A 25232-nucleotide genomic window follows, 5' to 3' on the forward strand; every position below is an offset into this window, starting at 1 on the left:
TACTTAGCAACAAACAGTATGAAAAAACGTGCTGCCAGAGCGATTTGCGTTGGGGTTCTGCAGGCATGCCTATAGGGCGCAAATTATCTGATTTGGAAAAAACTAAATGGCAATCATCTTCTCGAGTGATCCCACAAATTTTTTTTGACCATCACAATTGATGCGGAAACTTTTTTTTTTTCAACCCATCCTAGTGTGCAGACCCCAGTGTTTTGGTTTGGGCTCTAAATCATCATTGTGTTTTGGTTTTGTTTTTTTTCAAAACCACCCTCAAGTGTTTTGGGTTCAGTTTTGCTTCTAGTTTTGGATCTAGTTTTATTTAAAAATGTATAAAAAAAGCTAAAATCGTGTAACTTGGACCTGTTTTTGTTCCTATAGTATTATTAACATCAATAATATTTATCTTCAGTCAATTTTAGTCAATTTTGACAACGGCACAGCTCACAATATTGTATTCATCAATATTGGCCAAAGGATACAGTGAGCTGGTTGGCTAAACTAAGCGACAGAGTAGCTGCACAAACACATGGCAGTTTAAAAGAATATAGCAGATCTATAAAAAACAATTGTAAGTAAGTGCTGCTCACTTCTAACAAACAAACACCTGTTTGCACAGGATTGCAGGTGTCACAAATAAACATAGACAGTGACACAGCGCTACTGGCACCCAGGCAGGCCACTCCCCCTAGACATGACGACATGAGTAGGGGACAGGGCCACAATCACCGTTGATTGAGGCAAAGCCTGTAGCATCCTCAGGATGCTCTGGGTGTCTGTGTGAACATCTGAAGCATCCTAAGGATGCTCCAGGCAGCACTGCTGCATAGATTCTGGCTGCAGGGTGCCATTCTAGGCACCCTGCTATCCAGATGCAGGAAGCAGTGGGTGAGCATCAGTGCTGCCCACAGAGTGTTGTGCTCTGTGTGGCCGCACCACTCACACCCCTAGTTATGGCCCTGCAGTGACAAAGATCTCCATCTACCTACAATTGCATGAACAACGGCCCACGCTCTCTCTATACACTCTCCTGTGTGATATGGCACCTGAAATCATGAGGAAGGGACTTAATTTAATTGCAATCCAAAAAATGAAAGATCCCCAGAACTCGGTTCAACTCGGAAGTCAAAACTCCAAAGTTTGGGTGTGTTTTCAGCAAAAATTAACCACTCATCTCTAGCAAAAAAAATATTGTTTTCTGTGAATTCTTACCTCTGGTGATCAAAGACTAACAGAAAGTGTAGAAATAAGAGGATTACTGCATTTTGGGGCATAAAAAGACCAATGCATAGATTGAAAAAAAAAACAGTTAAGGATAAAATACAGCTCTCAATAGTGCTTGAGAAATACTCTGGTTCTCTGGATCAGGAAGTATTAATTGGTCCTGCTTACAAGGGCCACTGAAACACCCACAGGAATGGGTACTGAAGGAAGGCATGGTCAAACCCCCTCCCAGAAAAAAATAATGGTAAACATAGTGCCGGAGGCTGGAAAGTGGGATATGTGTCCCCCTCAGCAGCTGGCCCAGGACCAAGCCGGGCCCTACCAAGATGCCCTGGTAATTATTATCTGATCCCCCCTCTCTGCTCCCTTGCAGCTGTCCACTATCAATTGAATTTGCTAGGGAGTCACCAATAGCCATCATAATTCTTTGTGAGACATTATTCATTGTTCTTTTCATTGTCACTCTGACTAGCATTTCTGACAATGCAGAGGAAAAAGACCTGACATTTACTTTGAAATCCTATGGTTTTGATGCGGTTTACTGATATACTGTATTTGCATTTACTGAGCTCAAACTCAATACAAAACTGCAGAGATACCTCACTTTAGAGTAGAATAGAACATTGAATAACCGTGTTTTTACCATTTTATGAATAGCAACATAGGCTTATATAATGGGTGCAGGGTGTGCAGCGCACACAGGCCCTGCATCTAGAGGGCCCCACACTGCACACCTTGCAGCCAAAGCATACTTATCTCCCTCCGGCAAGTGGGTCCTTCCTCCTCTGCAGTGCCATCTTCCCAGTAACATCTTTGAGAACATGGCACTGTACACTGATAGCACAGAATGTAGAAGGTTTTGCTTTCTAGTGTGCATGCAATATGCTCCCAAATTTCACTGGGAAGATGATGCTGCAGAGGAGGAGGATATACTCGCTTGCTGGAGTAAGGTAAGATGCCTGGCTAGGGGGGCCCACTGTTCAGATGATGGGGTCCGCTGTACAGGGGCCCCCCAGGCATCAGGGCTGCCAAAAGATCTGCTGGGCCCAGGTACAGGGAGGGGTCATGGCAAACCCAGGGAGGAAAAAATAAAGGTTGGGGGCACAATCGCTATCCCCTGGATATAACGCAGGGAGAGAGAGGACTGACTGCTACTGCAGCAGCCTCTCTCTCTAGCAGTAACAAAACTAGGACATGTGGAGCCCAGGGCAAATATAAAAATGGAGCCCCCCTATGTGCACACACCAAAGGAGTGCACCGGAAAATGGGCATGGTCCCAAGGGATGTGGTCATTTAAAAATGGGGCATGTCAACATGACACACAATCCTTTCTCATCACTATAAACATTCCTTTTCATTCCTTATGCATCTTAATGCAGTGCCCCTTATACAGTCCCCCCTATGCAGTGCCCTCAGGTCCCCAGTAGTGCCCCTTATACTGTACCCCCAGTTGTGGTCCTCCTTATGCAGCCGATAAGTTCACCTTGTACAGTGCACCCCAGTAGTGGTCCCCCTTATGCAGACCCCCAGTAGTGATCCCCTCTATCCAGTGCCACTTATACAGTGCCCCAAGTAGTGGTCCCCCTTATGCAGGCCCCCAGTAGTGGTTCCCCTTATGCATGCCCCAGTAGTGATCCCCCTTATGCAGTGGCCTATGTAGTGGTCCCCCCATGCAGTGCCCCCAGTAGGGCACCTTATACAGTGCCCCCAGTAGTAGTCCCCCCTTATGCAGGCCCCCAGTAGTGATCCCCCCTATTCAGTGCCCCTTATACAGTGCCCCCAGTAGTGGTCCCCCAGGGTAGTGTCCCTTGTGCCCCCAGTAGTAAGCCATTTATATAGTGCCCCCAGTAGTAGACCCCCCTATGCAGTGCCCCAGTAGTGGTCCCCCCTATGAAGTGCCATTATATAGTGCCCCCAGTAGTAGTCCCCCCTTTGAAGTGTCCTTTATAGAGTGCTCCCAGTAATTGCACCCCCTATGCAGTGCCCCCAGTAGTGGTCCCCTGATGCAGTGACCCAGTAGAGGTCCCCCCCAGTAGTGCCACCAGTAGTAGTCCACCCTCCCGATGCAGTGCCCTCAGTTGTTGTCCCCTCCCAGTAGAGGTCCACCCCAGTGGTGCCCCAGTACAGGTGCCCCCAGTAGAGGTCCCCACCAGTAGTAGTCCACCTCCCCTCTGACAAATACACACAAGTAAATAAAAGAAAAAAAATACACTTACCTGAATCCACGTTCTGGCTCTGGCCACTGCTCCCGCTGCCATTCGCACATCAATCCTCCTGGGCTGGCGCGCTCTGCATTATGGGAGAGATGTCATGACATCATTACCCACTGCAGGATCTGGAAGGCAGAGCTCTTGAGTAAGCTCCAGCCCGGCTCTTGCAGTGGGCAAAGCACCAGCAGCCAATGAGAGTCAGTCTGACTCTCAGTGGCTGCTGATTAACACATCACCGCCACACTGATGGTGATGTGTGTATAAATCCACTAGCCTGAGCCTGATGCTGTTGGGTAAGTGCTCAGGGGGAGGGAAGGGGCTTGGCTGTGCAGCATAGGACGGCGCTGGCCGCAGGGGAGCCTACCGCCGGTTCTGAGTAAATGTGTAGTGCTGACCAAACTCACTGCGGTTGGCACTACACTAGCTAACTAGACTGGGCCCAGGGCATGAGCCCCAGTGGCCCTGCCCTAGTTACGCCACTGCTCCTAGCCCAACACACAGCGTGACTGCAGCGTGAGTGTTTGAGCTGGGGAGAGAGGCTGCTGCAGCAGCAATCAGTCCCCTCTCTACCTGCCTGAAGTAAAGTGCCAGCGGCGGCGGGGGTTTGGGTCACCAGGCTCCTCCAACCAGCCCAAACCTGGGTAAATAGTACCCTGTCTCTCAACACCCCTGACAGGCATTAATAATAATACGTCACTGTGTAGAAACCCACAATTTACTAAGTGACAGGAATAGTAACCACTGCAAACTTGCTGACAAAGGCCCTCATTCAGAGCCGGTCACTATTTGCGGTCGTTCGTTCAAAAAAAAGGGGTGGCTATTCAAATGAACCGTTCGCTCTTTGCGGTCTGTTCACGCCTCTATGTCTGAACGAGCGATCAAAACTTGCGGTCGTAATTTTTAAAAGACGCCCCCTTGCCGCTCGCACCATACGTCATGTCCGCTATTTAATAGATTAATCGAGTACATCGAACAGCGTATGAACTGCTCGCTATTCTTGTGGTTGGTTTTTCCTACCACAATCTTGCGAGCAGTTCTGACTATAAATCAACCAAGTGACGTGGTTAATGAAGCTCCTGTATTAATTATGCACACCCATAAAACGCCCGTTTTGACCTTTAAGCAAGCTTGCGTTCTGATTTCCACTCCCCGTTTTCAAGCACCTTCCCCTGTTACCACCCACATATGCCTCCTCCTGTCACTCAAAATAGCAGGCATTCGCTATTTAGCGAACAAACGATTTTCGGCCGCACTGACTGGTTCGCGCATGCGTATTAAAATCCGTACGCATGCGCAGTTGTGCGAACATCGGTCAGAACGAACGAGCGGCCGCTTACGAGCGGCTCTGAATCAGGCCTAAAGTCGACAAAAAAAAAATGGTTTTGACAGATGAGATTGCTCAAAAAACATTCTGCTTCATCTAACTGGTCACTCAGAAGAGGAATCACTATGCACTCTTAAATAGGGCAATCATTATGTATTAAATAAGGCAAATAAACTTGAACATTCTCTGATCATTCTCTGATGGGGAATTACTATTTTATTACTATATTAGGGGGGAAATTATTGTTTTGTATATTAAGAGAGCAATATTATTTATTAGTTATATTACAGAAAAATTAATTGTTAATTGGTGTTTAAAAACATTTTTATGATGGGGCAACATTTGTTACTTTATGGCTATATAAATGGTGATTACATCATTAAATAATAAATATTGCTCTATTATTAAAAAAAAATAACAATCATGTTCCCCTAATATATGAATAAAATTGTATTTACCCCATAAGAGAGTTATCAATGTTACAGTATCTGTATCCTTATACAATAGATAATAATTACCCTCATTATAAATATTGTGATTCCTCTCCTTCTGATTGGCGAGATAGATGTGGCAGTTTTGCAGCAATTTTACAGCAGTTCTATAGTGATTCTTTCATGGGTTTTTCACCCAAATCGCCATAAAACAGCCGTAAAACAGGGGTAAAACAGATGGTCATTGATGGGGGTTTACAAAACTCCATCAAAACCGCTGATTAATCAATTCACTGGTTTGGTGCTTCAATTGAATGTGCAGATATTGCAAAACCACGTTTAGTAAATTTTCCCCCAGATAGCTACATTTTCTTTGTTCTTCTATAAATGTCTGTTGTTTAAAAACAGTCAATGCTCAGACCAGGTGTCAACTGTCCATTCGCTTACAGTAGTGTGTGAGAGACCAGCATCAATGAATGTCACCAACTTTTGAGCATTACAATTACACCTCATGAGTCATCAACACTGGTTAGCTGTTTAACTGGTATTTAGTTCTATATTTATATGACTAGGGGCCTGATTCAGACCCGTTCGCTAGATGCGATCACTCGCATCCAGCGTATGCAAATTTTTAAGAGTGATGTCATGGCAAAGTGAGCGCTCGCTAAGGCATAAGCACACCCACTTTAGCTGTGCGAGTAATCGTTCTGTGTATGCAGACACCCACTACCATATGTAGAGACGCCCACTAGCGCACGTCATCTCCAGGAAGTGTATTAAAACATTCGTACATCGAGCACCATCGGTAGTGAATGCAGCACTTGCGGTAGCTTTACCCTGCCGCAAGCACTGCGAGGACTTCAGTGTAAAAAACAGGCATGTGATGTATACTACGACACTGCCTGTTAATTATGCACAACTTAAAAACGGCGTTGAAACACCCAGGCACGCCTGCGTTCGCACCTCCACTCCCCCGTTTTTACTGGCATGCCCCTGTTAACACCCACAAACGGCCTCTCCTATCACTCATTATACTGAGCTGACTTTGCCGGGGGGAGCGAGCGCTTCCCAATCGCTATGAGTAGTCCGCGAATGCGCACTGCGATGCATATGCATGCGCAGATTAGCAAACATCGGCAATAGCGAGAGGACGGCTGCTAGTCCGGGTCTGAATCAGGCCCTATGTACCAAAAATATTAAAATACTTGTCAGATAAATATATTATCAATTCTGCAACATTAATTAGAAAAGAAGATTATTTTTCATTTCTTGTGCCCTAAGTAGGAACGTCATTGTGCTACATCCTCAGCAAGAAACCACTATTATTACCATTATGCGTCATGTCGTTTGCAATTAGGGGATGCTGTATGGAAAAGCAATAGCTAAGAGAGGAGGGTTGGGGATATCTTCAATATGCTCTCCTGTAGACTTGTGACATCATCTCACTGCTTATATACTTAGGGAGGTTCCAGCACTATAATGGTACAGAGACACAGAGCAGTCTAGTCAGCAGAGGAGAGAGAGAAGGTTCAAAAGTCTCAGTTGCATCTCAGTTGTTTTTTTTGTATGGATTTAAGTTCTTAAAATATTCAATGATGACTGGACAAAGAATGCAGATGATGTGTTTGATGCTCTTTGCTTTCAGCTGCTGCGGGATGTGCACAGGTAATGTACTGCCTTAGTATCAGACTTCTTACTGAGTACATGTGAAATAGAACATTCTTAACTGTGCTAGGCTGTATTGTTACATTATGTATTTATGCAGCAAGAAGCTTGTTCTTTACAAAACTGCCAGATTTATTTGTCATTTCTTTGTTGCAGCTCTTTTTTTTTAAATTAGTAATGTGGGATGATAAGATTAATGATGCTTTATTCTGTGTATTAGATGCTTGTCTAACATAGCACTTACAGAAATACTCCAATTCTATTGTTGACTGCTCTATAAGAACACAGAAAAAAATATGACATTCACTGGAGTGCAACAGCTTGGAATAAAAGTGTTATGCAAACATTATGCTGGTAATATACTATGATAGATATAGACTTTCTTTCTTTCTTTCTTTCTTTCTTTCTTTCTTTCTTTCTTTCGTTCTTTCTTTCTTTCTTTCTTCTCTTTCTTCTCTTTCGTCTCGTTTTAAGTTGTTATTCTATTCTTCTATTTGTTCTCTCTACAATTTCTTTCTCTTTCTTTCTTCCTTTCTTTCTTTCTTTCTTTCTTTCTTTCTTTCTTTCTTTCTTTCTTTCTTTCTTTCTTTCTTTCTTCAAAGCAATGTATCTTCTCTTTCTTTTGATCTTGACTCCTATATCACTCAGTGCTGAGTATAAGTGGGTGTTACTACTAGTGCCTAGAATCTGTTAGAGGACTATGATAATTTACAGAGTAGTAGTTAAAACTGCTTTATTTGTGAAATTGTCTGCAAGCATACACACATCACTTTGAAATGCTTACTGCTTAGAAGGATGGGGTGGGTAAGTGCCAGAGAAATTACAGATCCTAGCCATATCTTCCCCACTTTCTTCAGTTCCGAATTCAATCAGATTAGTGAGCTATAACCACCTAGCAACTCTAAATCACACAGGTAAATAATGTACAATTTTTATACTGATTTATGGAAAATAATTGGATTTGTTTCCCTGTGTAAGGTCAGGGTCACATTTGGATTGGTGCAGTGATCTAACAGAAGATTGCAGTTTTCTGAAACAATGATATTTTCAGTAGGCAAAACATTAAACAAAAGGTGTCACTGTCATACCAGAGTGATTCCACTATCAAAGTACTGGTCATTAAATTATTTTGTTCTATATTATTCCTGTGACCCTGACCAAAGTGATAAAACAAGTCCATCTTTTTGTAATACCTGACTGACTAATAAAGGCACACATCCACTAGACGATTAAATTGAGCGATTGAACGATAACGATATCGTTATCGTTCAATCGTTCAATAATTGTCTGCAAATCATTTGCACATCGTTTAAAAAAATGTGATGCGCTCTCCCACTGGTCGTTTAGACATCTATCATTGGGCAAATATGCTGGACAACCTGACGATAACGTCAGGTTCAGCATGTTTGCAGATGATTGCTGTGCCTACACTGAACAACTTCTCGTTCAGTGTAGGCACATCACAGACTGACAAACTACTGCACGGTTACAATGTTGTAATCGTGCACTCGTTTTCATGTCTTTAAGTGGATGTGTGCCTTTACCGTGAGCCCTGCTTATGCAGTATCCAAATCACACAGTGATATCAGAAAGTTTTCCAAATGTTGAATAGTCTTGATTTTACATGACTGTTGTCAGTGGGTCTGCAAAACATAAGAGGGCTAATAACTGTCACTAAGACCCTTTCACATATGCATAAACATGTTTTATTTTATATGCCCATTATAAACCATGAACATTTGTTATAACGTGGACATTCACTCCTTATGATTAATGCCCACCTGACAATGTAATTTATGCACATATGTAAAGCTATATGCACATTTTTAATCTTGTATTTGAAATTATGAAACCTGCATCCTTGTAAAAGTACAATTTTGGAATTACGGATAAAAGAAAAACACATAGCTTTATATGTGCAATTACTTATTTACGCATATTACAAACACCCAAATTTCGGCTATGTATTCATTTTTATTCTCTTTTGAAACAGTTGTACATGTGGATAGAAAGATGTGCACCAATCAAATTTGTGTGATAGATACGTTTTTTTTCTCTAAATGGATTGGGGGATGGTAGAAGAATAAACTTGATAAATGTACTCCTCAACACTGTAAATTTACTATCTTTTTATGGTAAATTGTTTTCCTAAAATAGCAATGCTTTCTTCGTAGGACACAGAAAAACAAAGACAACCCGATTCTCTTGTGTGAATAGATGTGTATTGTGATAGAGGTGTGTTGAGTAAAGATTATCCTAATTTAGCATTCTAGGTACATTTGGTCTCATAGTAGCCTATGTAGAACAACCATTCAGAAAATGTATGATGTTGGGGGTTATTTATATAATATTAAGAGTATCAACCATTTTCTCTCCATATTTAACTCAAGTATATTCATGCTGGTGCATATTTTTACTTTACCACTTAGAACTTCTCTACAATTAAATGAAACAAGAATTTTTATGTATTTACTTTGACCTTACAGTTTAGGTCTTACTTCCACAATCAATGCCATTTTATTCAACACAACATTAGTAAAGAGTTATTTACAGTTTATACATTTGTTTTAGTGCACAGCAATAAAATACATGCAGCAAAACATATAACTAAACCTGCGGCATAGTAATATTTTTATATTTTTATATATTTTTATATTTTTTTTCTGTATTTCAAGTGTAAGACTTGTTCTCTTTATACTTTAAACTAGACAGCCATAGAGCATTTGCACACAGAATATAAATATTGTTTCATGTATTACAGGGATATTTCACTTACATTTTACTTGTTCTCCATATGTGCTATGTTACAATATTCTCTATTATCAAGTACGATTTCTGTTTGCATAGCTAGTATGACATATAATGTGAAATATTATAGTAAACAATATTTGTCATCGCATATGTTTATTTGACACTTACCTAAACTAGTAAGAGGAGTTTAAGCATGTATTACGGTAGTACATTTATCACACATACTTTACTAATGCATCCCTTATCAAGACAGGCTGAACCAAATGTCAACTGATACAATAAACAAGAACAATAATTAAGAATGATAAATATTGACATATACAATATGCAGACAAATGCCAATCTTTTTAGGAAATATTGAATATATATTATAACAGTCACTTATACATAAAGTACTGTAGTATGTAATTTATTTTGGACAATCTTGTATAATTAATATTTGTGTAATATATTAACATTGAGGATTACAGTAAACATAATTATGTGTTGATTGAATTAATATTTAAACAAAAAATTCTTAAAAGCAATTGCTTTTTACTTCATGTTTATTTGTAATGTTATGTAAATTATGAGTGGGATATCTCAAAAAGAACTAAAAATAAATGATAATGGAAGTACACGAATCAGCAGCTACAGTGCTTGCATTTCATTTAATTTTATTTTTGTTTTATTTTATATGTTGCTTGTGACAGATTCTGAAGAGGAGATGAAAGCATTAGAAGCAGACGTGCTTAGCAATATGTACTCATCAAAGGTGTGTATTTCATTTATTTAAGTATTTATTTAAGTATGTTTTGTTGTTTGTTTATTTTGAGTTCAAATCAATTTAATTCTTCTTTAGTCACATATATTGTCTGACAACAGATTAGAGAATAAATCAATTCTTCTAGAATGGAACTGAGACTATAAGAGGTTTTTTTTCAGTACCTCAACTACTGTAGTAGTTATGAAGCTGAGAACTCCTTTAATCTCACACCATACACTCCTTGTAGCCACTTTATACCATTAAATATATATTGTAGAACAGTATTTTTTCACAATCATCATTACTGGCAAGCCACAATAGCTAGGGCTTCAATGCATTAAGAACATGCTTGGAGTAATATTCCAATATTTGCCAATACTCTCTGGACTATGTAGCCTACACTAAAAAGCCCAATTAGTATATATATATATATATATATATATATATATATATAGACATTTATTTGACGTTGTTCTTGCAGACAACAAACACACATCATTTTATGTATGTATCTTTCATACAGCATAGAATCTATATTTCTTTTATATCATCAATTAATCTGTGAAACAAGATATTCAATAAAAAAAATATCTTCCTGACTGACAATTGCTACTACAGTTGGTCACATTTTTCGTGAAACAGATCTGTAGTTTGAAAAAAAAAGATGTTTGTGTATTTTATTGCTAAATTAAAAAAATATGAACAAGTTTGACCATGTTCGAGCTAATACCATCATTGGTAAGACGATCCTCACACAATTGACCCATTTGCACACAATTATGCCAATTACACATGGTGGAGCCAGCTTACATGGACACATTTTACAACTCATCTAATGCACACCGTAAACATCAAACACTGAGAACAGCAATGTATGATGTTGAAAAAAAATTTAATTGCTATAAAATGCAGCCAATTAAACTTAGACAGTATTTCAAATTGTTTTTAACATTTTCACGAGTTACATACAGCAAACCTTGAACAAGTAAAGTAAACCTTGAACGTAAACTGTGAATACAAGCCAAAATGTTTGAAGTGCAAAATAATATCAGCATACAGTATATTGAAGATTATACCACAAATGTCTTTTTATACTTCAAACCAGCAAAATTTCAAACACGTTCAACATTTTTTAACATCATTAATAAATACTGTACTATAATATCTGTGCTCTAATGAATCTATCAGAAAAAGAGACAGTTATCATATCATGTACCCAATCAAGTACTCAGTCATACAGACCAGTGTATTGTGTCTCAGTAAGTGGTAATATTCCTATTGTAAAATAAATTGGTGTTAATTATCTATCTTTCATTAGATTTACTGAGGTACTTGATGCATAATGCTTGTCATATATATTTCTTGTCAAGTGTCTAGACATAAAATTACTATATAAAGCTATATACTATATCAATGACAGTTAATAAAATAACATTGATTAAATAACAAATCACTGCAAGGAAAATTATTTTAAAATGTAATGCATGTTGCATATATAATTTGCTTTACCTTAAACCTGTTAAATGCAAACTTATTTTTTTATTGTAATCAAGATTTGCTTGTCATTGTACTATCTGAGAACTAGTAACTATTTGATCTGAGAACTATCTGAGAACTAGTAACTGAGGGTGGTTTTGCCAAAACCAAAACCTTTTGAGGTAGTTTTTGGCAAAACCAAAACACAGGGGTCCATGAACATTTATATATAAAACAAACTACTCAAAGCAAAAGAAAAACAATGGACCAATCATAAACATTACATCTAAATGTACCACAATATAATACACTATTATTTGTTTTTTCATGAAAATTTGTATGTACTAGCTGGGAGATAAAAAATAATAACACTATCAATTATAGGAAGTAAAATGTGCTGAGCATTAGGAAAATACACTTGAAAATACAACACATACATACTATAAAATGCATATATGTGAATGTGTTCATATCTAATGGCAATAAGGAGTCATGTGTATCTCCGTTACATCACCACTTCCAACTAACTGTTCTGTAACAGGCAGTCTCACAAAGGCTAGGAGCAGAGAGGGTGTGTTGCTGGAATTATGCGATATAGAAAGTTGAATGTACCTTTGTATCTACCATCTTCTGCACCAAGGATAGGCTGCACTGATAATGATGACAGTCATAAAACCAAATGGGGTGAGATGAGCCATACTCCCAATGGTTTTTGTTCACAAAACTGTCCTAGCTGTTAATTTCATTTTTCATATGAATTTTCCTAAAAAGCTAAAATGTATTTTGAAATGACATGTTATTGAAAATGTGGAATCTGTAATTTCTGAATAGGGAATACTACATATAGAAGCTGATAGTGTTTATGGGGTTCCCTTGTCGGTCTTCTGTCTCTCTGGAGATGACTAGTTAGAGCAATCAGTAGGAGGCAGGAAGAGACAGACTTACAGTGAAGACAACTGGAATAATTGCTATAGTAATTGTGTGGCACTGTTGAAAATTAGGATTACAAAGGAATAACAAAGTTAATTGCTTATTAATGAGTTTTGAGACAATAATATATGTCTTAAAAGTCTTTTTGTGGTAAGAAAAATATAATTTACATCTAGGATTCCATCAGCAAGATATATCAAGGACATGAACATCCTCAAAATAATATACCACTGAAAAAAACATTGTTATCATCATTCACACAACCAAAATAAAATGCTTTTTATTTAGTCTTTATGGATATTAATCCAGGACTGAGAGCTGGACAGCAACTCATGTGTTTCACTTCTTCCACTTTTACATTTACCATTTGTAAATTACATAACCATAGTTACCACCAGCATCATACATTTATATATACACATAACCAAATGCTATTACAAGCCCCTTTGTACTCTGACTGAGATGAATTTTGGTACTTTTGGTAGACTGGTATGGGGTTTTTGTTAACTGCATGCCCTAGGGTGCAATTTCTTTCTTCTCCCACTAAGGCAGGAAACAAGTAAGTTTAGCAGGTTTAACCAAGATATCTAAATGTAATAAACCAGTGCAATCACACTTCACACAACTAGTAGGTAAGAGGTCTTCAAACATGTTACCTATAGTCAAGCCTGCCAGCAATAGCAAATCTAAGTTTGTTAAAAAAGGAACCACAACTACCTACCTCCATTCTCTTGGCAAATACTCTTTTAACCCTCTTTACTTCTTATGCACCCAAGGTGATTCTCATCCTCACTCCTCTTGTGCTGGATATACAAACTTTGGTCCTTAATGGTCTGGCCTATAGCTGGGCACTTGGTACTTTCTTTCTGTGGAGGAGACTCTATATGGTCTGGGACTATTGATCTTCAAACAATAGGATAATTGGATTTACAAGGGTGACATTAAGTGAGATAACAAGACCTCTCACATGTGTGATGTTCTCTATTACATTCTAATTTCCTGCCATGCTACAGCAGGTAGACCACTGCTTCCCCTACTGGCAATTGCCTTATATAAGTCATACTGTCTCAACATCAGTTGAGAGATGACGGGGCTGGCGGAAACATGGTCAAACATTGAAGTCATAGTGTGATCAGATTTCTACATCTAAAAGGCACATCAGCAGATAAAATTCATTGCCAACTTGTTGAGGTGTGTGGTGATAACGTCATGTAATGGAAACAGGTTTGGGTTTGGTGCACTGCCTTTGATAATAGCAGAACAGATGTTCAAGATGAGCAGTGATCTGGCCGACCAAGCACGTTCATTACAGATGACAATTTGTGCCGCATTGAAGGTCTGATTCAGGAGGACAGATGCATTTGAGTTAGTGATATTGCTGATGAACTGAACATCTCAGTGGGTACTGTGCACAACATCGTTCATTAGCAACTGGGGTACAGTAAAAAGTGTTCACACTGGGTAAATCACAGAAGTTCACAAAACCAATAGGATGGTAATGTCTCTCATGCACTTGATGCGGTACCATGAAGAGGGAGTGCAGCTCCTGCAGCGTATTGATACAGGTGATAAAGCATGGGTGCAACATGTGACACCGGAGATGTAGCAAGCATCTATGACATGGAAACATGCATTATCCACACCTTCAAAGAAATTCAAAACAATTCTATCAGGAAAGAAGGTCACGGCGACTGTGTTTTGGGACCCAAAGGCCCGGCTTCTTGTTGATTTCCTCACCAAGGGAGATACTGTGAATGCTGTCCACTATTGTGACACATTGAGCTGGTTGCGGGGGGGCAATTTGTTGAAAACGATCTGAGTTACTACAAACAGGCATCATATTGCTACATGACAACGCTGGGCCAAACTTAGTCAACTGCACGCGTGAGTTGTTATGGCACTACTATTGGGAGGTACTGGACCATTCTCCGTACAGTCCTGACCTGGCACCAAGTTGTTTCCATCTCTTTGGCCCTCTGAAGAAGCACCTCAGTGGAAGTTGTTTCGCAACTGATAGTAAAGTTCAGCAAGCAGTCATGTCCTGGCTTCAGGTGCTTGACACTGATTTCTTCTATGCTGGGATAGATGCCTTGGTGTACCACTGGAACAAATGCTTAGACAATGCTTAGACAAGTATGGGGACAACAGTATGTTGAAAATAATCTGCACCAAGGCCATACTACTATTGATTATACGTATACATACAAGTTGAATAAATTTACACAACGAGAGGTCTTGTTATCTTATTTGTTGAACCACCCTCGTACACAACTTTATTTATCCAGTAGCACAATTAGGATAAGGGCGTACTATTATTAAAGGTCAACCATTCCAAGTGAGCTAAAAATTTATTTTGTTTCTTGAAAGTAACAGGGTGGGGGGCACATGGAGCCTGACTGGGCTAAAACTAAACAAAGTAGTGAGTTTGTTCCTAATAGAAAGACAGGTGTCAAGTTAGTGTGACCTGTATTACACTACTGTGTACCCCTATTTCGCCCATGTGCATTTTTCTTAGAGCATGCTTACTTAACAATGTGTTCCCAGCTTTGAAATGAAGAAGAACAAAGGGGCAGTGTGGGTGTGCAGCGTGAGGTATATAGTCAGTTATACATATTTAGTTTGGTACAATATAGAACCATTTGTCAATAGTCAAAATATTATCATAGCAATGTCTATATTAATACTCAATTTCGTACTTTTAAACGTTATACCGTATGCAGTAATATTATCCACGTTTAGTTATTTATAGCATGATTTTTCCATTTAGATTTACTGTAAACATACAGTTTAAAAGTTCCCTCAATTCAGGGTAACATTGATTCCTGTGCCAGTGATGTTTTTTGGGGTTGCTTTCAGTATTACTTGTTTGCATTTTTGTTGCCTATTTTCTCACTGGCTTCTACGGAGCAGTTGTTAGCTGGTTAGAATTAAGTGTTGTAGACATAAACCCTATTTTGTTGGAGGTCCAGATTAGACCCATATAGTATTAGGACCTGCATCTCCTTCTAAGAATGTTAAGACTGTTCTCTTCCTTAGCTACTGTATAACCAATGTGGTCAGAGCAGAGGTAGAGATGCAATTAATAACCTATGCATTTTACCCATCATGGGCTATGCCTGGGGAATATATTTGTTTTGCATGTGGTTTCAGGTAAATAATGAATTGGTATTGCTCATAGCTGCTCTGCTCGCCATATAAATTATTCTCAGTTTATAAGTTTTGACAAGGATATTGAAAAGAAACTTCTTATCAGCTTCTGACTGCCCACAGTACAGTTACGTTGGCTGAACACTCGATGGGCAGATGCAGAGTTGGAAATAAACTGGGTACATTATGCAAAAAAATAGCCTAAAAAACACCACATTTGTGGCCACATGCAGAGTTCTATGTATGTCAAGATGCTGCTGCTTCTACGATGATTGACATATGCACCTGATTTATTACTAGTGATTGGTGTATAGTCCCTGACTTTTATTAGGTTACAAAAATATGGCTCCTAAGTGAAGCGTAAGGCTGACATTAAGCATGAGCATTTTAAATCCTGAGTTTGAGTTGACAGTGGTCCCTTAAGAAATTATGATTGACATTTTGTAGGTGACCCAGTTGTTACCTTAGTATGAGAGAGCTTATTGTGTGTGAGGGGTGGAGTTTTTAGTCTTTATTAGGGGTTGTTACCATGTATTATTTGTCTGGTGGTGGAAAGAACAAAATATTGTTTGAGAAAGTGGTAATATTACATTAGCTGTGAGCATTCTCCTCGCAAATAATTATAAATTTAAGCCATATCATCCCAACCAGGAAACTGGGCTCCACCGGTCCGGGCATGCTATTTTGTTTAGGGGAGAGTTGAACACCAATTACTGTATTATGGTATGTATGTTGTTGTCCTGTTTGTCTTCATTCTTTTGGCCACCCCCATTCTAACAATTTGAACATAATTTGATCAAAAGTAAAAAAATAATTTTACCAATTTTAAATGCCATCTTCAGTTGCCATGTGTCATTCTTTATTCAGACAAGTTTTAATTTTAAAGACTTCAACTATTAGGGAGTTTAAAGGTATATTTTCAATTGCATGCTGGTCTGCTTGGCCCTCACTAAAATATGCCTACGTGAGATCGCTTCCACACTCCAGTCAGGCTTTTGCTTGCATTTATTTTTTGAGCATGTGCAGTATGTATACACACAGAGAAAAGGGAAAATGCAGATGCACACTACAAATACTAAAAACTGCCAATCAGAATAATTCTAAAAAACTCTGCAATATAATAAATTTGAGGTGCTTAGCATAATTTTGGCCAAAAATATGGGCCCACCCACTGCATCCAGGTAACCTCTTCATCAGGTGGGCCCCTAACACTAAGGTCAAGAGCACGGGACCAACCAGGCCAGCACAAGCCAACTGCACCAAGGCATCACACTAATCAGATGTTTAAGTGACACATAATAGAGAGAAGAAAAATATTATTGGTCATTAATGTGTTCAATCATTACATCATAGGTGAATAAAGCAAGACTTCCATACTGGAAAACAACTCTTCTTAATGTATGCAACCTTATAAACAATTACAACACTCAAGCTGAAGAAACAGGGGAGAGTGGAGAAAATGATCTCACAATCAGAAAACAATATCCTACATCTGCAGATGGGTTTAATCTGGAAGCAATGCTGACAGCTTTTCAGCTTCAGAAAATTTGCCAAAGCAGAATCATTCAGCATTGGGAGGTATTGTAAATTATATCATTTATTGTATTTCAGAATGATTGTTGATTTTCAGAAACCTACAATACTGCTTAAGAAACCGTAGAATGCTGCTCAGATAAGTGGAATACTTGGGAATTGTTTTTACAAATTAGGGAGTAGTTGAACTGTATTAAGTGCTATAATTAATGCACAAAAGTGCTTCAATCTTTAGTTTTCCACTTGATTGGCGCTGTACTTTGTTTTACTCTTCTATAACAGAAGTCACATGTTCCCTTTAAAATGTAAGCTCGCATGAGCAGGGCCATCTTCCCTCATGTGCTTTTCCTTCCTTTATACCATCATCTACTCCATACTGCCTACAATAGCACCTAGCCCTTGGGTCCTGCCACCCTGCTGCTTAATTGAGTATTATATGTTTATAAGTCATGTCTTTGTGATGCAATGTTCTGTACTGCAGGGCACTTTTTTTTCTTTTATTAATTGTGTTTTTGTTTATGTACTTTGGGATCCTGGCGGTCAGAATCCCGATACCGGCATCCCGACAGGGTTACGATACCGACATCTCTTGGTAAGTATCGTAACCCTACCCATAAATCTAATCCTCCCTCCCTGCAACCTAAACCTAACCTCCATCCTAATGTCTAAACAACCCCCCCTAGTGTCTAACCATAATCCCTTCCCCTTCCCCTAGTGCCTAACCTTAACCCTTCCCCTAACCCCACTACTTACCATCGGGATGCCAGCGCCAGGATTCTGACTGGTGTCAGGATTCCAGCACCGGCATTGTGAGCAGCTGTATCCTGGCTGTCTGCATTTCAACTGGAATTGGTATGATTTACCACCGGACCCATGGCCAGCGGTTCAAATCCCGACAGCGGCTGCCCGAACAGGATGAAAATCCAGATCGTCCCTAAGGTAAGTATTCACAGACCTGTACCCCACCCTAACCCTCCTTTAGGGTGCCTAACCCTAACCTCCCCCTCGGTGCCTAACCCTAATTCCCCCTCTAAGTGCCTAAACCTAACCCCCCTTCCCCACAGCCTAAAGCTAAGTCCCCTGGGGGGGTGCCTAACCCTAAATCGCCCCCGGGTTGCCTAACCCTAACCCTCCCTCCCCCTAGCCTAATCTTAACCTCCCGAGGGGGTGCCTAACCCTAAGTTCCCCCCGTGAGCCCTAAACCTAACCCTTCCCCCCCCTGCGGCAGTCCACAGCGGTACCCAGCATCCCTTCGATCGGGATGCCGGGCGCCGGTCTCCCGGCATCGGTAAAATGACAGGCATTTAGATGTAGATGCCGGTAATTTAACCCTTCGCCGGGATTAAGCAGTTGGGAAGCCATTTGTCAGGATTAGGTTCGCCGGCTTCCTGACTGCATACCTTTCAACTATCTCCCAAATTAAATATATTGTGTCTAAAAAAAAAATTTATCAACTTAATTAAAGAGAAAAGTATTAGGCTGTGCGTGTAATTGGATACATAACTGGTAATGTGCTGGGTAGTATCAAAGGTTAGACAGTTTATACAATGGACCTAATAAAAAAATTCTGAAGAAGTGTAGACTAATACAGTACAGTATATGTGAAAGAGGTGATCTGTGGTAGGAGACACAAAAAGTCTGCCTCCTCGTGGTCTCAGGCAGTCTCTTTTCCTTGTGACAACCAGGTGGAATGAAAGCCTAAGGTGCTTTAGCGCACCTATTTGTTTTTCTCTGAAAGCCTAACATGACTAGCATCTGTTTTACAAGTATATTTGGTCTAGCATCTGTTTTGCAAGTATATTTGGTTAGAATTATTGTCTGTTCCTGCTTTCCCCCTTTCCTCTTTTTAGATAACCAATAAAATTGGTGGTCATCATTTAATTCTAAGTAGCAGATGATCTGTGTGGAGTCTGTATGTTCTCCATATGTTTTTCTTGCTTGCTACCCACAGCAAAAAATATAATGGTAGGTTAATTAGCAGCTAGAAAAGTGGTCCTAATGTTTTTGTGTGATAGATACTATAAACTATTAGCTCCAACAGGAAAGTAAAATAAGTTATATGAGAAGCATGATGACACAGTGTTAACATATACTGTAGTTGACCCATAGCACCATGGTCATGGCCAAATAGGGGCCTTTTTGTGTAGAGTTTATGTGCTTTCCATTCATTTGCTTAGGTTTTCTTAGGGTACTCTAGTTTAGGGATGATTTCACTGACAGTTTACATCAATGGCAGGAAGCCATAAATGGAAAATTATCATTGTCTTTCACCATTCACGGCCATCAGTGCCATGGCTCTGACTGAGGGCCTGATTCAGACCCGCTCGCAAGCACTGAGCGCTCGCAAGCGGATTGATGTTGAACAAGTGCACATGCGCACGACGGAGGCGGCTCCATCGTGCGCAAGCGCAAGACACGAATAACGACGGCCAAGCCGTCGTTAAGGGTCTCGCACCAAAGGGGGCGTGCTGTTGATGGTGATTGACAGCACGCCCCCTTTGGTGGGTGTGCCGGGGGCGTGACTGCCCAGACGGAGGTGTTCCCATGGGAATGCCTACCATCTGGGGCCGGCCCCACTGACATCACTAGTGATGTCAGTGGGAGTGCTTTTGGCTCTGATAGAGCCAAAAGCACTCCAGGGCTTGTTACAGCAAGACCCTACCGCAAGGGTCTCATCGCAAGCCCGATGGTTGCGATGGTCTTGACCATCGCGACCATCATTTTGACCACTCGCTATAGCTGTGGGTGGTCACCCACAGCTATGTGAGCGGCCAGGAGGCTGCTCCAAAAAGTAGGAGGGACGGCCCTGACTCAGAGCGAGCGCTCTGTACGAGCATCTGGCTCTGAATCAGGGCCTGAGTGTGATGCAAGACTTGGTGGGCCAAACAGGTAAAGGTGGAGCTATGAGAGCTGTGTTGGGGGATGGAGTTAAGTAAGCTATGTTCCTCATGTGCCAGGGAATAATAAAAAAATGCTGCTTTTGTGCCATCAATGAGAGAGAATCATTGGATCGCCATCATTGATGGCAAAAACATTGGAAATCAGTGGTAAAACATGAATGGTTGTTATCCATTGATAGCTATGCCTACTCAGGTTTTGTCCACAATACAAAGACATAATGGTAGGTTAATTTGAATGAGAGAATAACCTTTTTGTAAGTGTGTGTTCTTCTTAGTAAAAGCACTGTAAAAGGTGTCAATGTTATATAAACTATGATTAAAAATTAAAACTATACGTAGAGTGGGTGAGATTGTAGAATTTAAAAAAGAACCTGGTATGAAGTAATAAAAAGTCTGATTGCAGTTGATCTTCATCTAAATCAGTACTTGGTGTTTTATATGGTTGTGTAATAAGTTGGAAATTAAATGAACACATTTAGTGTATCTAAAAATTATATACATCTGGAGATTGTGGAGAGGGCATGTATGAAGTTTTAACGTGCTTTAAAAAACAGCACCACAAATAGCTGATATTGGAATAAACATTTTTGGTGGTGATTTGTACAATTTCAAGTATCAGGATAGGTACATCAGAAAGCAAAAAGTACTGAAATCAGTCAGCTAATATTTTCCAGCAATAGAGAAAAGGAAGGGGTTGGGGGCTAGGGAGATGGGTCATGGGATCTGTGATTCACTAACAACTATATAAAGAGGAAAGAAAAGTAACAGCCAGAGCTGTTTTTTGTATAGTAACACTGTAGAAAGTACCCCTCCCTCACAGACAATAGGTTCAAATGGAATCGGTAGGAAATACTGCCGGCCGCAGGCCGACACTGGAACAAATCCCAGCAGCAGCTGCCCGTCAGCGCTAGAAATCCCGATCGTCCCTAGGTAAGTATTAACTAACCTAACCTACCCCCTTAACCCTAACCCTCCCTTAGGAGTGCCTAAACCTAACCTCCCCCCCAAGTGCCTAACCCTAATCCCCCCTCTAAGTGCTTAAACCTAACCCCCCCTTCCCCGCTGCCTAAACCTAAGTCACCCGGTGGATGCCTAACCTTAACCTCCCCCAGGGGGTGCCTAACCCTAACTCTCCCTCCCCCTAGCCTAACCCTAACCTCCTGGGGGGGTGCCTAACCCTAAGTCCCCCCAGAGCCCTAAACCTAACCCTCCCCCCCACAGCTGTCCGCTCGTGGCGCCCGGCGTCAGGGAAATGAGCGGCATCTTCATCTAGATGCCGGGCATTTCACCCTCGCCGGGATATGACAGTCGGGAAGCCAGCTGTTGGTATAATGTCAGCCGGCTTACCGATTGCATCCCGGTTCAAACAGAGGGGTTATAGCTAGCCACATAACTTTTCTTAATTTACAAACACCTTTAACAGTGATCACAGGCAGACGGCCTAGTGACTGCATTTTCAAAGGGTACACATGCAAGAGTGTGAACCCAATATTACCATGTATTGCTTATTTAAGCTTGGTTATATTTATGGGGAATTCAATTACTGCAGTTCCCAGGTTTAACGTCCATAGATATTCAATTAGCAGCCTTTTTTGTCTTGTGGATTTTTGTGCCCAAAGCTATGGGTCAGCCACTCTTGGGCAGTCGCAGTAGGCCCCAAAAGTCCCACTTACTGCAAATTTATTTTCACACCTCAGGAGGGTGTGAACATAAATCCACATTAAGTGCAGCCCATGGGCTTACCACAGGCTGCAATTAAATAGCCCTGGGCACATAACCCAGAAGTTACAAGCCCACAGTAAGTGCAGCAGGTAATTGAATTTGGCCATAAGGCATGGTGTAACACACTCTGAATGTACTGTGGGGAGTTCTGACATGTGGAGATGCTGCACCTTATGGATGTGTTATGGGAGTGTCAAAAGTGGTTACGGGCAAATATGCCTCATCGTTCACATTAGAAGCCACAATCATATGGAGAATCTGCACTTAGCATTGGGCTGGTACAAGTTTCAATGGTATGACTGATGGTGGCTTATTAAAAAGCTCAAAATGGCAGTCTCACAAGTAGGTCGATGTTTAGGCCCTGTGCATGCGCAGAGGCCGCACTGCACGTCCGCAAGCCCCGGAGCGAAAGAGAAATTCTCTCACTCCAGAGCTCACTACAAAAGGGGCGGCTGTCGATGGTGATAGACAGCTCGACCCATTTTGTAGGCGTGGTGGGAGGGGTGGTTTCACGAATGTTTTGTGGGCGGCTGCACTGACATCAGCAGTGATGTCAGTGGGGAGCTTCCTGCCGAGACCCAACCTTAGGGTCTCGTTGCAAGCCCCGATGGTCGCAATGGTCTTGACCATCGCGACCATCATCCTGGTCACTCGTTAAAGCTGTGGGTGGTAACCCACAGCTTAGCTAGCGACCAGGAGGCCGCCCTTCAAAAGCCAAGTGGCTGTCCTCATTCAGAGCGACCGCTCGCATTTTACGAGCGCCTCTGTATGAGGGCCATTGTCCTAATGATGGGAGCAGCATCAGATGTCTATAGTTTATAATAGAGGTAACACTACTTTTGAACAGAGCTGCAGTGGAGTCTCAGCTTAACACTGATCAATGTATTTTTTCTTTGTGGTCCATAACTGAAATGTTACATTTTTGAAGTTTGTTAACCTGTTCTTTAAATTCAAAATGTGTATTAAATTCTTTTGTATGTTAATAAAGATAGTGTAACTGTTCAAGTTCATGCTGAAATAACTCAATTGCTTATGCATAGTATTGTATATAGTAAAAGATTATTCTTAGATTGAATTTTGTTTATTATAAGATTGTATCCAAAAGATGCTGAAAATAAGTATTTGCTAAATTCTTAAATTCATGAAACACTTGATCCTAGTACCTCAACTTTTTTCTTTTGTTTCAGTTACTTCAGCAGGATTACCTGGACCCCAGCAGTTCAAATAACGAAAACGAAGATATAGTTAAGAGGAAAACCCCTTATATTTTTAAAAGACAGTCATATGTAAGCAAAGCCAGAAGACCATACATACTTAAAAGAGGCTCTTATTACTAACTAATTCAATAAGATGTAGTAATGCTTGTTTAATTTATAAGTTAGTGTGATTTATGGTTATTTTACTTACAATTAAAGTTATATTTGTGTTATAAATATATTGGAAAATGATTGTCATTAATGTACAGTAAATGTGTTTTTATTCATATTGTTTCTTAAATGTCATTTTTTTTAAAAACGAAAACATGTTGATTTTTACATTTTAAAAATAAATACAATATGTCTGCAAGATGGACCCTAAAATCAGTTAGAAGCAAAGTTTGTTCTAAGTAGTCACATGAAAGGACTAGTAGTGAACAGACATATTCTGGATGAAATAAGCTACTGGAAATGGCAGTTGGTTTTTATTTTCCAGTGCTATAACTGGATAGTTAACACAAGTTGTCATGCCAATTTAATTAAATAAATAAAATAAATAAATTCTAAAAAAATATATGAAAAATTAGCCAATTTAGTTATATAAACACAAAAGGTGTTACTTGTGCCAAATTAAGTCATTATCAGACTTAATTTCTGTTTTGTGACTTTTTTTCAAAGACAACATTCTTTTTTTTTTTTTTTAAAGAAAGGAGGACATCAAGGCTTTATTGGTTACAGTAGCACATCTTTCAGCTGACTTTTTTATTTCTAAAAAAACCCAATAGATTTTTTTCTGTCACTATGTCTAGGAGAGTAGAGAAGATGCATTCCTAAAAAAAAAAAAAGAAAAAAGAAAAGCTCCTAGATCGTTATGAGATATTATGTTAGAATACTGTTCAGACATTTTTGGAGCATATTGAGAGTATATCTGAAACACCAAAATGATTCAAATATGGTCAAGAAAGTTCCATCTGTATAGTGAGAATATTGCAAAGTAAAACAATGTATTTTATAAATTATTTGCTTTATGTGGAAAGCAAGTACATTATTGGAAACAGGCTGTCATACTTCCATAATTGTAAAATATTTATTTCAAATGAAATATGACTTTAAAAGGATTTTCAATAATGGAATTCATTTTTTGATAATAGTGCTCTCTATTAGAGATGAGGTAAGTCACAGAAAATGTTCACTAGAATCAAGTGTTGTAGTGAAAGAGGCCATTTTGTAAAGGTTCTAATTTGTGGCAATAGAATGTAATTTTCTGCTTTTGCTTTGCCATTCTGCTGTATAGAAAAAGAAATGAAATCCAATACAGCACTCCTTGATGCTAGATGTAGGTTGTTGAACAATGTATACCAGTGGATATTCAAGTATGATCAAACTTTGTCAACAGAATATCACATTTATTGAATATACAATATAAAACAAGAACAGACATCCACATAGGATATTGCCAATTGGCCACACATGTGGTTCAGAATAACATAAAATAAACAAACATTAAAAATGGGATCTTGCCATAATACCATATTGGGCTGTGGTGTGTGTAAACTGTTGTTTATGGAGCCTTCATCTGGATTCGGGCTGAGCTTCACAGCATACCAAGGAGTGCTTTTGCCCTTTGAAGCATGGTAGTTCCAAAGACCCAATTCAGAATATCATGGCAGCCGCTTTCTGCTGTATGTCATTCCGCTCTGTATTAGTATATTGTAACGTCTCAGAATGTATAGTCTAGAAACAGAGCTGGAATTATGCAATAAATTCATTCTGCTGTGCGGAGTGGATGTAGTGTGGTTACGAACACTAAGGACCAATTCCACTGTCAAAATGCATCATTATTTAATTAACCAATTTTGCAAATTTTGCGTATCACTACATTTTAAAAATATGCAAGTTAGGATTGCGAAGCCAATATCAAGAAAACCAGAGTAAGTTGAGTTATTGAAGACTATTTTGATTATATAAACCATTTTAAACA

General features: G+C 39.8%; 1 protein-coding gene across 2 annotated transcripts; it reads left to right on the forward strand.

The window, feature by feature from the left end:
* Nucleotides 1-6672: 6672 nt before the first annotated feature.
* Nucleotides 6673-23664, forward strand: NTS (neurotensin). Of its 2 annotated transcripts, none has more exons than XM_088453772.1 (4): nt 6673-6851; nt 10295-10356; nt 17254-17478; nt 23243-23664. In XM_088453772.1, the coding sequence occupies exons 1-4, from the start codon at nt 6779-6781 to the stop codon at nt 23390-23392; spliced, it is 510 nt and encodes a 169-aa protein (XP_088309898.1). In that variant the 5' UTR covers nt 6673-6778; the 3' UTR covers nt 23393-23664. The 2 variants fall into 2 exon arrangements, with proteins under 2 accessions (XP_088309898.1, XP_088309907.1); XM_088453781.1 differs by lacking the exon at nt 6673-6851 and adding an exon at nt 9058-9086.
* Nucleotides 23665-25232: the final 1568 nt, after the last annotated feature.

The sequence above is a fragment of the Taudactylus pleione genome, unplaced genomic scaffold, assembly GCF_031769625.1.
Source record: "Taudactylus pleione unplaced genomic scaffold, aTauple2 ptg000040l, whole genome shotgun sequence".
Taxonomy (NCBI): Eukaryota; Metazoa; Chordata; class Amphibia; order Anura; family Myobatrachidae; genus Taudactylus; species Taudactylus pleione.

Bases quoted from the DNA above. Each gene is read 5' to 3' on its own strand.
- NTS (XM_088453772.1), top strand. From the start codon at position 6,779: ATGATGACTGGACAAAGAATGCAGATGATGTGTTTGATGCTCTTTGCT. The intron at 6,852-10,294 runs GTAATGTACTGC...TGCTTGTGACAG, and splicing joins CTGCTGCGGGATGTGCACAG to ATTCTGAAGAGGAGATGAAA. The intron at 17,479-23,242 runs GTATTGTAAATT...CTTTTGTTTCAG, and splicing joins GAATCATTCAGCATTGGGAG to TTACTTCAGCAGGATTACCT.